Source organism: Phyllostomus discolor, chromosome 5 (genome assembly GCF_004126475.2).
Source record: "Phyllostomus discolor isolate MPI-MPIP mPhyDis1 chromosome 5, mPhyDis1.pri.v3, whole genome shotgun sequence".
In the NCBI taxonomy this organism is placed as follows: Eukaryota; Metazoa; Chordata; class Mammalia; order Chiroptera; family Phyllostomidae; genus Phyllostomus; species Phyllostomus discolor.
Genome location: NC_040907.2, coordinates 14,984,662 through 14,996,547, shown reverse-complemented (window position 1 = coordinate 14,996,547; position 11,886 = coordinate 14,984,662). Strand labels below are relative to the sequence as shown.

Here is an 11,886-nt window from a genome sequence, read left to right as displayed (position 1 = left end):
ACGCTCAGAACTCTCTGAGCGAGTGGGCGGACGGAGGTAGAGGCGCTGTGCTGGGGCTCGGGAGACCTGGGCTGCGGTCCCACTGGGTTCCCGACCAGCAGTGTACCCTTGGCACACCTCTTTCCTTGGGGAAGGAAGGGCTTTTTCGGGCTGTAAAAAGAAGAAACGACAGTTCGATTCCTAAGGGCCCCTCCAACATTCAGTGTCGTCCTCGCCTGCAAAACAGTGTAAGTAACAGCGCCTTCCTTGGAGCATGTTACGCTGAGTGCCCGAGTTCCCACAGATCCCGTGAAAACGGAGTGCTAGACAGGCACGCATCATTGTCCTCGCTGGCACTGGTCATGAACGGGGGCTGGTCTGGGGAGTTCCCCCAGCCTCGCCGGTGCAGGGGCTGCCTGAGCACCCCCCCTCAGTGCTTTGTCCCTCTCGTAAGGGCACGTGACCCATTAGATGAGCCTATCCCTGAGCAGGAACTTGCTGTGTCAGCCGTCAATGCTTGACTTAAGTCCTTGGGGTTCCTCAAGGTCCAACTCCCAAGACTGGCTGCAGGAGAAAGTCAATAAATGAGAAGGGAGAAAGAGGCCCGCAGCTGGGTTCTAGCGAGAAGGGAGAGCAGAGGAAGGACGTTTTTCTCCGAACCAGAGTGTACCTGTGTGGCTTGGATGAAAATTCTCTTTGGCGGGTCTTGAAAAGGACTCCGTGTTTTAGAGTCACTGCATTCGCGCAGGTAACAAAAGCCACCTGTGTCTCAGGGGCAAGGTCTGGAGTCCTGGAGGTGTCCTAAGTGGCGCCATTCAGGGGAATGGCCCGCTGGCCTCCAGCCCGTATCTTTCCTGGCATGGTTGCACCTTAACAGTGGGCTCTCGGTGGGCTTTAGAGTCACGTCCTCTAAAACCATTTCTTCCTCATTTCACTGAGGAAGATGCACTCACGTGCATCACGGTTTAATGCACACAGCAGGAAGGTTTGACTCACACGCACCGTGAAAGGGTGACCACAATAGGTTCAGTTAACACCCCTTAGCTCACATAGATACAGTAATGAGAAAAGAAAAAAATGGCTCCTTGAGACGAGCACTCTCAGGATCTGTACCCTTACCTTGCCCATGCAGGACCCAGCAGAGTTGACTATCGTTATTGCCCTAGTACTCATGAGCCCTAGTACTCATTTATTTTATAACTGGAAGTGTGTGTCTTTTAACCAACTTCCCCCCACCTTTAAAATCTGAAAGCCTTTACCCTCCAGGCCTCTGCATCACCGGGGAGGCAAGGGTAACGACTGGCCCAGAACCCTCAGACCCAACCACACAGGCTAGCACTCGTCCCTCGCGGTGGTTCCGGAAAGCCCGGGGTGTCTGCGAGCAGGTTGGCTGACCCTGAATGCTGCACGTGTCTCTCTCAGGTTTACGGTTCCCGGGCTGAGGACAGGGAAGGAGTATGAGTTTTGCGTCCGGTCTGTCAGCGAGGCTGGGGTAGGGGAAAGCTCGGTGCCCACCGAACCCATCAGGGTCAAGCAGGCTCTGGGTAAGTCCAGGGGCAGGTCCAGCCTGTAGGAGTTGGGGGTGGGCAGCTCTGGGCTGGGCAGAGAGCAGGAGATTAGAGACCACATCTCAGAGGTTCCAATCCCAGAGGCAGGGGAATAAGCCCCAGGGGGGATAAGCTGACCCTCCCTGACCACCCTTTCCTCTGGGAAGGAAGGGACAATGACCCGAGGCTGTGCCGTGAAGCCTGACCAGGTGCCCACCCAGGGGCAAAGTCCCGTCACCAGCAGGCGCCTCTGGCTGAGTCAGCACCCCCGGAGCAGGGAGGGCTACCACTGGGGGAGGCTTGCCGGCTCCCTCAGGCCCTGCTGCCCCTGGCTTCACCCCCTTGCCTCCCTGTAGCCACACCATCTGCCCCCTATGATTTCATCCTCCTGAACTGTGGGAAAAACGACATGGTCATCGGGTGGAAACCCCCCAAGCGTCGAGGAGGAGGCAAGATCCTGGGCTACTTCCTGGACCAGCACGACTCGGAGGAGCTGGACTGGCACTCGGTCAACCAGCAGCCCGTCCCCACCCAGGTCTGCAAGGTAAGACTGGAAGTGGCTGCCCGTCCGGCATCCTGCCTTGCACAGGAGAGTCATGGCAGGAGGCTCCGGGGCTGCAAGGGGCCTCAGCTCCCCGGCCTCAGAATCCAGCCACCTGAAGTGCAGACCACGGCCAGTCTTGATTAAAGCCCCCATGGACATCCTGCTCTGAGCCTCTGCCCCCGCTGCTGTACCCCCATTCCTTCCTCCCCAGCCGTGGGTTTTCAGTCTGTGCTTCTGCTCCTCAAGGTCAGCAACCTTTGTGAAGGCCACTTCTATGAGTTCCGTGCCCGGGCGACAAACTGGGCAGGTGTGGGTGAGCTGTCGGCGCCCAGCAGCCTGTTTGAGTGCAAAGAGTGGACGATGCCCCAGCCAGGTGAGAGGCTGGGTGGTGCTGGACCTCTGCACCCTCTCCGTCCCCGAAGCTAAGCAATGAGATGACCATTGCCGAGCTCTCTGCGCATTCACGTTTGCTCTGCTGGGTCCAGACGCCAGGCCCCTGGCCCCTCCCACCAGTGGACCCTGCAGTCTCTGACACAGGCAGTCCTACCCCTGCCTTAGAGGGCCTGTGACCTTGCCCATCGACTGGCCCTGCACCCCAGCACAAACTATGCTCCAGCTCGATGTATCACCTGACCTCTGATCCTGGCTACAGACTCATCTCGAACCCCAAAGGCACACTGCTAGGGAGACCAACTCATCCCCGTTTGCCCAGTTTGGCTTTACTGCTGGAAGTCCTGGACAAACAAGGACTGGTCATCCCACACACCGCTCCCACTGCCCTGTTCGCTTCCTCACCAATGAGCCCCTCACGTCCCCCAGGAAGGAAGGGTCCTAATTCAGCTCAGTCCTGTTGTCTACACAACACCTTTACCTGAATGGCAGACAACTAGTCCGTGTGACGCTTTAGTCACCAGCAAGTATAAACAACCAACATTTACTGGGTACTTACTGCACTTACACTTTCCATAAATTATGTTGTTAATGTGCACAGCAGCACTTTATTGTCAGAACTGTTATTATCCCCATTTTACAGATGAGAAAACAGGAACCTAGAGGCTAAGTGACTTGCCTAGAGGTTCCACAGCCTGAAAGGGTAGAGCTGGGACATAAGCCCTGGTCATCGGACTCTGGAGGTCACGCCTATCCAGTGTGGCAAAGACATTGGGAGGATCCGTGCTGTCTGGCATGGGGATGGGAGGATCTAACCCTATTTCAGGCCCAGACAAAGCGTTGTCACCATGCCAAGGCCAACCAGGTCCCTACTATGTGCAGAACAAGTGCTTCCAGGCTTGGCTGTGACCAACAGGTTCACACGCTTGCTGACTGCCCACCCAGCTCATTACCCGGCTCTCCGGCTGGCTGCCCGGCCGCCCAACTCCTCCTCTGCCCTTCTCCCACAGGTCCCCCATACGACGTGCAGGCATTGGAAGTGCAGGCCTCCTCGCTGATGCTGAAGTGGGAGCCCCCACTCTACACAGGCGCCGGGCCGGTCACGGGCTACCTCATCAGTTTCCAGGAGGAAGGCTCTGAGCAGTGGAAGCCAGTCACCCCGGACCCCGTCTCTGGCACCCACCTGAGGGTGAGTCTGGGCCCCTTCATCCTCCGACCCACCCTGGGCCTTCCCTGCCCCCGGACGTGGCAGGACTGCAGCCCAGCAGAGCTGGAAGGACCCTCAGGGATGACTGCCCTCACCGCCTGGCAGCAAAGAAGCAGAGAGGGGGAATGGCTTGTCCAGGGTCACACAGCAAAGTGGCAGTAGGTGTGGCTGGCTGGCAGACTTAACCTGCTCCACTCTGAGGAGACTCCTGCCTGAAACCTCACTTACAAGCAATGAGGCATATCAGCATTTGGATATGCTCATCCCTGGAACCAGGAATTCTGTTTCAAGGACTAAATTGCAGAGAAATAATTAAACAAGCATGCAAAGATCTAAGGACAAGGGTGCTCACTGTTGCGTAGTTTATAAAGGCAAAAGTCAGAAGCAACTTAAATGTCCATCAAGAGAGCAGCTTAAATAAACCGTAGCACATCCTCAAAATGGAACCCTGTGCCAGACAGCATGAAGACTCAGGTGATTTAAGGAGTGGCAATAAGATAAAGAACAAGGTAGACATACATGTGCATATTGACATGAAAATATATCCATCCTATATGGCTAAAAAAAAAAACCAATACAGTAGGAGATACATATGCTAGATAACATATAATATGTGTATATCACAGTACACATATTAACAAACATGCAGATAGATGTTTCTTAATTTAAATAGAAAAAAAACTCTTTGGATACATAAGAAATCTGGCAGAATCATTGGTTGTATTCACCTGCGGTGGCTGTTTGAACTTGCACACCCGCAGGAGACAGGTGAGCGCACACGACCCTCCCCCGGCACGACAACGACAGCTCACAGCCATTAGACGGGCCAGAAAGCGAAGGCGTGGATTGAAGCACTCTTAGCAGACGCGAAACACTAACTCAGACGATCCGTCGGAATCACAGGCTCCCGGTCACCGGGGTCCCTCGCGCAGGCCGGGGCCCCCATCTCTGAGGCCAGGGTATCGCCCAGGTCCCCTTTGTTCGCGGCACACCTGTAAGGACAGTTCCGTGATGGGGACTAGGGTGCACTGTGTGCCGTCTGGGGAGACGGGGGAGATTTCTCCAACTCCCTTTCCTGGAGGCGTCTTTGACTAGCAGGCAGGAGGGCGTGCGGTCTCCAGAAACGCCGGCGAGCACTCCGTTAGTTGGCACCGAGAGAAGAGAAAGCAGGCGGGGACACCCACAACAATGCGGAAAGAATAAGACACTAAAAAAACAGAATACGGTGCCTGTCGTGTTTTCACATGGATTATGTGCATTTGAAGTCTAAACGGATTATTACGAAATTGTTTTTTCTGGTCATCTCTGGAGGGTGCGACTGCTGGGGGAGCTTCAACCCTTTGTTTTCTACTCTTCTCAATTGCTTTAATATTTCCCCCAACAAGCGTATATTTCTTTTATGACCAGAAAAAAAAATATCTTGCATTTGAAAAAGTAGCATTAAGGCCACCCAAGAGGGAATTAAGTGAGGCCAAGCCTCAGCCCGCAGAATGCCCTGAGGTTCTGCGGTCGCTGCCCGCACGGGGCCGGGCCCCCTGTGTAGAGCCGGCCAGGGCTGGGCGGCTGGCTCGAGAGAGCCACTCAGAGTGGATGGTCTCTCTGCCCTCACTGCCCAAGGTTCGCCAGGCCAGGGCAGGGCCAGGGCAGGGCACGCCTCGGTGACCTGGCACCGTGTCTGCGTGTGGCTGGTTGGCTGGCATTCGCTCGCTCAGTCATTCACTAAATACCTCTTGACACCTACTCACTGCCAAGTCTGGAGCCAGGCCCTAGACGTGACCATGCTTGAGTAACAGGCGATTACAGTGGCACGAATTGTACAATGGAGGGGCCCCTGAGGGATTCTGGGAGCTCCAAGGAGGACGATCAGAGACCTTCCCAGAATCCTTGCATCTACCCAAGCTGAGAGGTCAAGGATGAGTTGGGAGACAGGGGGAGGGGACATTCCAGGCAGAGGGCTCAGTAGGGGCAAAGGCAGGGAAGCATGAAACGACATGTGTGATAAACATGCGGACCCTGAGGGAGTCATGGAGTAAGATTTTTAAGGTCACATCAGGAGGAGTTTAGGTAGTAAACCTCGAAATCTGAGCTTTACCCTGAAAGCCACTGGAAGAGACTGAAGCATAATCAGACTGGCCTCTTGGAAAGATCGGCAGGGGGCAAGACGGGGCAGAAAGAAGGATCTAGAGGCGGAGCGCCACGGAGAGGCTGCTGGACTGATGTGGGGCAGGAGAGGCAAAGCTTCTGCAGGGGCCGTGGCTGGGACACGGAGAGGGGCATTCAAGAAACGCCAGGGAAATAACATGGGAACGTGGGGACTGCGTGTGTAGAGGTCAAGAAAAACGATGTTGAGGGTGATCCCCAGACTTCTTCCTGAAGGGATAAGCCTAGGAGGGACCGGGGTGCAGGGAGGGAGGGGGTTTTCTGAGTGGATGGAGTTCCAGGAGCCGCAGGCACGGAGATAATCCCAGCCACGGGGAGACCTCCCAACAACCGGGACTCGGGAGAGCAGCGTGCTCCTGGCCCATGCCCACCCTGGGCAGCCTGTGCCTTCCTGGGCTTCCACAGACAAGTGGTTCCCGGCACCCACGGCCAGGGATTCGGGAAGGGTGTTCTTGGCTGTCCTCAGTGCTCACCCTCACCTTCTTCCCCGACTCCCACCTCCAGGTTTCCGACTTGCAGCCGGGGAAGCGTTACGTGTTCCAGGTGCAGGCTGTGAATTCAGCTGGTCCGGGGCAGCCTTCCATGCCCACCGACCCCATACTCCTGGAGGACAAGCCAGGTAGGGGCAGGTGGAGCTGCCAGCACCACTGCTGGGCTGTGTCACCAGGGCGGGGCTCAGAGGGGCGTCGGGAGGATCTGCAGAAGGACAGGACCCACAGGGCCCTCCCCCCACCGCCACTCCACTCTTCTTCCCCCGTTCCTTTCTTTCCCGCCTGTGTCTCTCCCCACTCCCCACTTCATGAATGTCCACAGAATCCCAGGACAGGAACGCATCCTGTCCCTTTGGAAGGGGTCTTCCATTCTTTCACCTGCCACGTTCATAAACTCACACAGCTCTTCATGGATATTTAGAACAATACTCAAGGCCGAGTCCCAAGCGTTATTTCAGGCACCGCACGAGGCTTTGCTGGGCCTGCAGCCACAGCCCCTGAAAGCCCCTCCTACCACACACGCCAGATGCTGCGCTGGGTTCTTACACCGCCCTGGCCCGCCCAACACGCCACTAAAGGGGCCATCACCATCCCCGCTTTAGGATGGATATTGTCATAGCCCAGAGAGGTTAAATGATCGGCTCACACAGCAGTCCATGACAGAACCACTCAGCTCTCCTAACTAGGAAGCCTGTCCATTCAGTCAACAAATCTTTGGTGACGCCCACATGACACGGGGGATGCTGCAGTGACAAGAGAGCAGGGTCCCAGCTCCAGGGCAGGCAGCAGAAGCACAGGTGGCCAGTGCCCAAGGCACCAGTTATGTAAAGGAGAAAGTGATACATGCTGTAAGGGACATGAAACAGGGTGATGGGGAGGGTGAGGATTACTTTAATCCTGGTGGTCAGGGAGGGCCTCTCTGAGGAGGTGACATTTGAGCTGAGAAGAAGCCGGATCATGCAAGACCTTGGAGGCCACAGTAAGGGGCCTGGGGCTGTTCATTTTATTCAAGCACAGTGGGCAGGCGCTGGAAGGGCTAAGCAGGGGGAGGGCATGACCCGGTGGTTCACTGTTTATAAACTCCCGGCGCCCTCTGCTGGATCCTGCCCCCAGATGCCCCGGAGATCAAGGTGGGTGTGGATGAAGAAGGCTTCATCTACTTGGCTTTCGAAGCCCCGGAGGCCCCCGACTCCTCCGAGTTTGAGTGGTCCAAGGACTACAAGGGCCCGCCGGACCCCCAGAGGGTCAAGATCGAGGAAGAAGTTAACAAGTGAGTGACGGTGGGGGTGGCACGGCTAGTCCACAGGCCCCAAGTGTTGGCCGATGAGTGGGCAGAAGCTGGTGGGTGGGGCCAGCCGGCGGGACCCGCAGATAACGCACGAGTGGGGCAGAGGGGGGCTGCTTGTCTCTCACTGAGGACGCTGACCGCCACTTCAGGGAGAAATGGAGGAACGTGTCAGCATTTAAGGGGCTGACGTGACAACATTCAGGTAGAGTCTTTTTCTGTGAGCCACTGCTTCCACGGAGATGCTCAGGACCTGCTCTCCAGCCTGGGAGCCAGTGACCTGTTCTCAGAACTTCCTGGGCTCAGCGTCACCTCATCTGTAAAGAGAGGAGTGGGAACAGATAACCGCAGGGGTCTCTGTCAAATGCCCCAGGTCTCACTCTCCACCCCCAGCAGCTCGTGGCCTCCGCCCTGTCCCTCGGGAGGTGAGGCCGATGGCTTGGGCCCTGGAGGGAGAGACAGGGCAGCGAAGCCAGTAAGAAGACCCTGTGCCAGACATCCCGCAAACAGGGGCCACTGAAGGTGCCAGGCCAGAGCTGCCCTGGGCAGGGGACCCCGGAGGAGGTGTGAGGAGGCAGCCACCCCCGTTTCCCAGCTTGGCTGGGGTCCAGGGTTGGGCTGCAGGGCCCCAGAGCTGACCGAGACCCCAGCTCCCAGGCCTCTAGGGCACAAGGCCCCTCGCAGAGCACCTGCTCTCCTCTCTCCTGCAGGTCCAAGGTCATCCTGAAAGAACCTGGCCTCGAGGACTTGGGCACCTACTCGGTGGTGGTCACCAATGCCGATGAAGACATCTCAGCAAGCCACACGCTGACGGAGGAAGGTAATGCCCCTGCTCCACTGCCACCTCCCCGGAGAGACAGGCCCAGACGGAGGGTCCGCACCCACCCATTCAATCAGCCAGTCAATTACCGTATTTTTCAGACCATAAAACGCACCTAGGCTTTAGAGGAGGAAAACAGGAAAAAAAATTTGAAGCAAAAAATGGGGTAAAATATTTAATAACATAAATAACATAATATTTCACCAATGTAAATGTAAACAGAACTCAACAACAGCGTTAACAACCATTATCCCTCCCAAATTTAGGGAGGAAAAAGTGTGTTTTATAGTCCGAAAAATACGGTAACAAATATCTAGCGAGCACTTACCACAGGCCAGATACTGTCCTAGGATTACATCCGTGAACGCGGTGGCCAGAAATCCCTGCCTGGTGGATGGAGTTTGTATTCTTCTTGTCTCTCTCTCCCTTTGTCCTACTTTTGATAAAAGCAAAGCTACCAGAATTATTTCACTTCCTTCTGTAGCCTAAAACAAACAAACAAAAAAAACACAAAATCATTTGGGCATGAGACTGGCAATAGGGAGCAGTAGGGACTATGACAAACCAGAGAGTAGATGCCGTATCTAAAGGGTCACCCGTGATTGATGATTTAAACAGAACTGAAATCCGTGCTAATGACTGACAAGACTCACGCTCTGCTGTCTCCTTAGCAACTAAGGGGCAGCCCGCTGTCCTCCCTGCTGACGGTGCAGGAGGTCCTTTGATTCTGTTATGAAGCAGAAGCCAGACAGACCCAGTTGCAAAGCCGTAGTTTTCTGGCTGTTTGACCTTGAGCAAGTCGTGCCACCTCTCTGGACATCAACTAAAACAGTGTCACGCAGATACATTTAGATGATTCTATGCAAGCTAAAGCCGTCCACGAAAGGGATGGTTTTTCTGTGAGGTTTGGTTGGTTTGGTTTTGGCTGGATTCTTGCCCAGGCCCATCATGCTAAAGACTCCGGGGCTTACAAGGGAAAATAAGTAGGAGCTCTGTCCCTGCCGGTTCATCCATGCAACACATATCTATTGAGCACCTACTGTGTGCCAGACCCTTACTTAGAGCCAGAGCTCAGCATAGCGAGAGAGACAAGTCCAACAGAGAAACAGTGCATGACACAGCACTGGGCGGAGCTACCCTAGAGACTTCCACACTGAAATGCTCAGTGCTGGGGCCAGGCCTCAGGGACCAGGACGGCCTATTACAGAGGGTTAGGAATAGGGCCCAGGAACCAGTGGGCCTGGAGCGGTCAGAGGTGGACAACAGTGCTCATCCCACAGCACTGTGTACTAGTAGGATAATGCAGTGCCTGGCACATAGTAGGTGCTTCTCTGGGGAGACGGCACTTGATCTGAAGGTGGCCTGCAGCAGCCCTCCACACCCCCTTTGGTGCCACAGAGCCAAGGTCCACAGTGCTCATCAGCCCCTGTGCTGCAAGTGACCCCAGGTTGAGGGGGGTGTCTCAGCATGGACGCTACGGTGGCTCCCATGGACCCCGCGGCCCCATATTTCATTCTGTTTTCTTCCTTGGCCCCCTCTGTCCCAGAGCTGAACAAGCTGAAGAAGTTGAGCCATGAGATCAGGAACCCAGGTAAGCAATCCTCGGGTGCCTCCTGGGTGTTTGGAGCAGAGCTGAGTTGGCAAGAACTGGCTGGAGGGACAGGGACCGACAGTGAGATCCTCGTGGGGCTGGAGGGCCAGAGACCCGGGGTGTCGGCAGTTGGTGAAATGGAACAAGGAAGCCGCTGGCTAGCAGCATGTCATAAACTTGGGTGCACGCTGGAATCACCCCAGGAGTTTTTGAAAATCCCGATGCCCAAGCCAAGGCCCAGGCAAATCAGAACCTAGGGGCCTTGAAAATCTCAGGGATCTGGTGTTCGGCCAGTGCGAGAAGCTCAGCTTTACAGCTGTGGGAGGAGGAAGCACTTCCCTAAAGAGAATTCACTGTAGAGTGAACATGTGTAAACCCTCCTCAGACCCCCACCTGAGCCCGTCTCCTTCGACACCCGAGCACTGCACGGAATGCCAACGGTGTGCTCAGAGGGAGGCTGGTGGCCAGTAGGGAGGGAAGGAGACCCCACCCCCTTCTTCCTCTCCCCTGTCCTCCGCCTCCCAGTGATCAAGCTGATCTCCGGCTGGAACGTTGACATCCTCGAGCGAGGAGAGGTGCGGCTTTGGCTGGAAGTAGAAAAGCTATCTCCGGCCGCTGAGCTGCATCTAATCTTCAACCAGAAGGAGATCTTCAGCTCACCGGTAACTGGGACTCGGATTCCTAAGTGAGGTTCCAGGCCCAGCACGTGGCTTCCCCCCAACCCAGACCCCCCCCCCCCGCCCCGCCCCCCGCCCCGCCCCCCGCCCCGCAGTTGTTCCCCACAGGTTGGGGGCGCCCCCTAGTGGATGTTTCAGAAACGGCCACATGCTTTGGCTGGCTGTCGCAATGATGTTGGGATGGGGATGGAGGGACATTTGGTTTTCAGCACCTGGGAGGCAGACAGCAGGGGTCGTAGATGCTTGGCAATGCGAGGGACAATCTCAGAGAGAATTTCTCACGCCCCTTACAACTTTTGAGTGTTCCACCAGACATTCTTCAGATGCAAAACCTACATTCATGCTTATAATTGTCCAAGACTAGACCCTAGCTCTGAGATATACATAGAATTTTTGCAGTTTCAACATACACTGAGAAGAGTTTTTATTCGAGTAGACACTTCACCCATGCTCTTTCATTCATTATCCTGTTCTTGTATAGAATTGCCTTTGACCTTTTTGCTTTCCTTACTTTGCTTAAATTCAAATAAATTCAATTCATTATAAATCAGTTTAGAAAGAATGAGAGTGTATCTGAGCACCTATGTGTTGAAAATCAAATTACTTTTATTTCATCCTATTACAATTGTGGCATTCCATTGCTTTTTATTGGATGACCCACAAGAGCTGCCTGTATTCAACGGCTTTTACTTACAAATGTAACAATTTCAATCTCATGAGAGATCCAATCATGAGATCATACTATCTGTGAATGTTATCACCCTCAGAAACTGTGTTCTAGAGAGGACACTGGTTCTGACAGAGGAGAAAGAGCTCGGGGCAGGATGTCACAGGACCCATATATCATCCCCTCTGGGCTGGGCTGTGTGCCCTTGGGCAGGACCCTTCACCACTCTGTGCCTCCGTTTCTGCATCTGCACAATGCGGCTGGCTGTCCCAGAACCAGGAGGAGCAAATGAGAAAATCAGTTTGAATGTTCTGCTTACAATTAAGCATGACCTTGGCACATGGCAGAGGAAATGTTACAAAGTGTAGACCCTTAGTACACAGCACCAGGACTATCGATGACCCCGATAGAAATAGAAATAAAACTAGATGGCTCCCTCAAACCACACATACAAATAAGGTCAGAGGGAATAAGGTTTTAAATCTGGGAAAGAGCACTGGCTGGTGTAGCTCGGTGGATTGAGCTCCG

General features: G+C 54.7%; 1 protein-coding gene across 1 annotated transcript in view; it reads left to right on the top strand.

Annotated features, from left to right (window-relative positions):
* The window catches only part of MYOM3 (myomesin 3), a 48,408-nt gene that overhangs the window by 25,041 nt on the left and 11,481 nt on the right, over positions 1-11,886 (top strand). Inside the window, exons 17-25 of the mRNA XM_028513469.2 lie at positions 1,402-1,523; positions 1,883-2,070; positions 2,317-2,443; positions 3,471-3,649; positions 6,332-6,446; positions 7,432-7,588; positions 8,314-8,423; positions 9,970-10,014; positions 10,540-10,676. Of these exons, the coding sequence (XP_028369270.1) occupies positions 1,402-1,523; positions 1,883-2,070; positions 2,317-2,443; positions 3,471-3,649; positions 6,332-6,446; positions 7,432-7,588; positions 8,314-8,423; positions 9,970-10,014; positions 10,540-10,676 (1,180 nt within the window). The remainder of the gene's footprint in view (positions 1-1,401; positions 1,524-1,882; positions 2,071-2,316; positions 2,444-3,470; positions 3,650-6,331; positions 6,447-7,431; positions 7,589-8,313; positions 8,424-9,969; positions 10,015-10,539; positions 10,677-11,886) is intronic.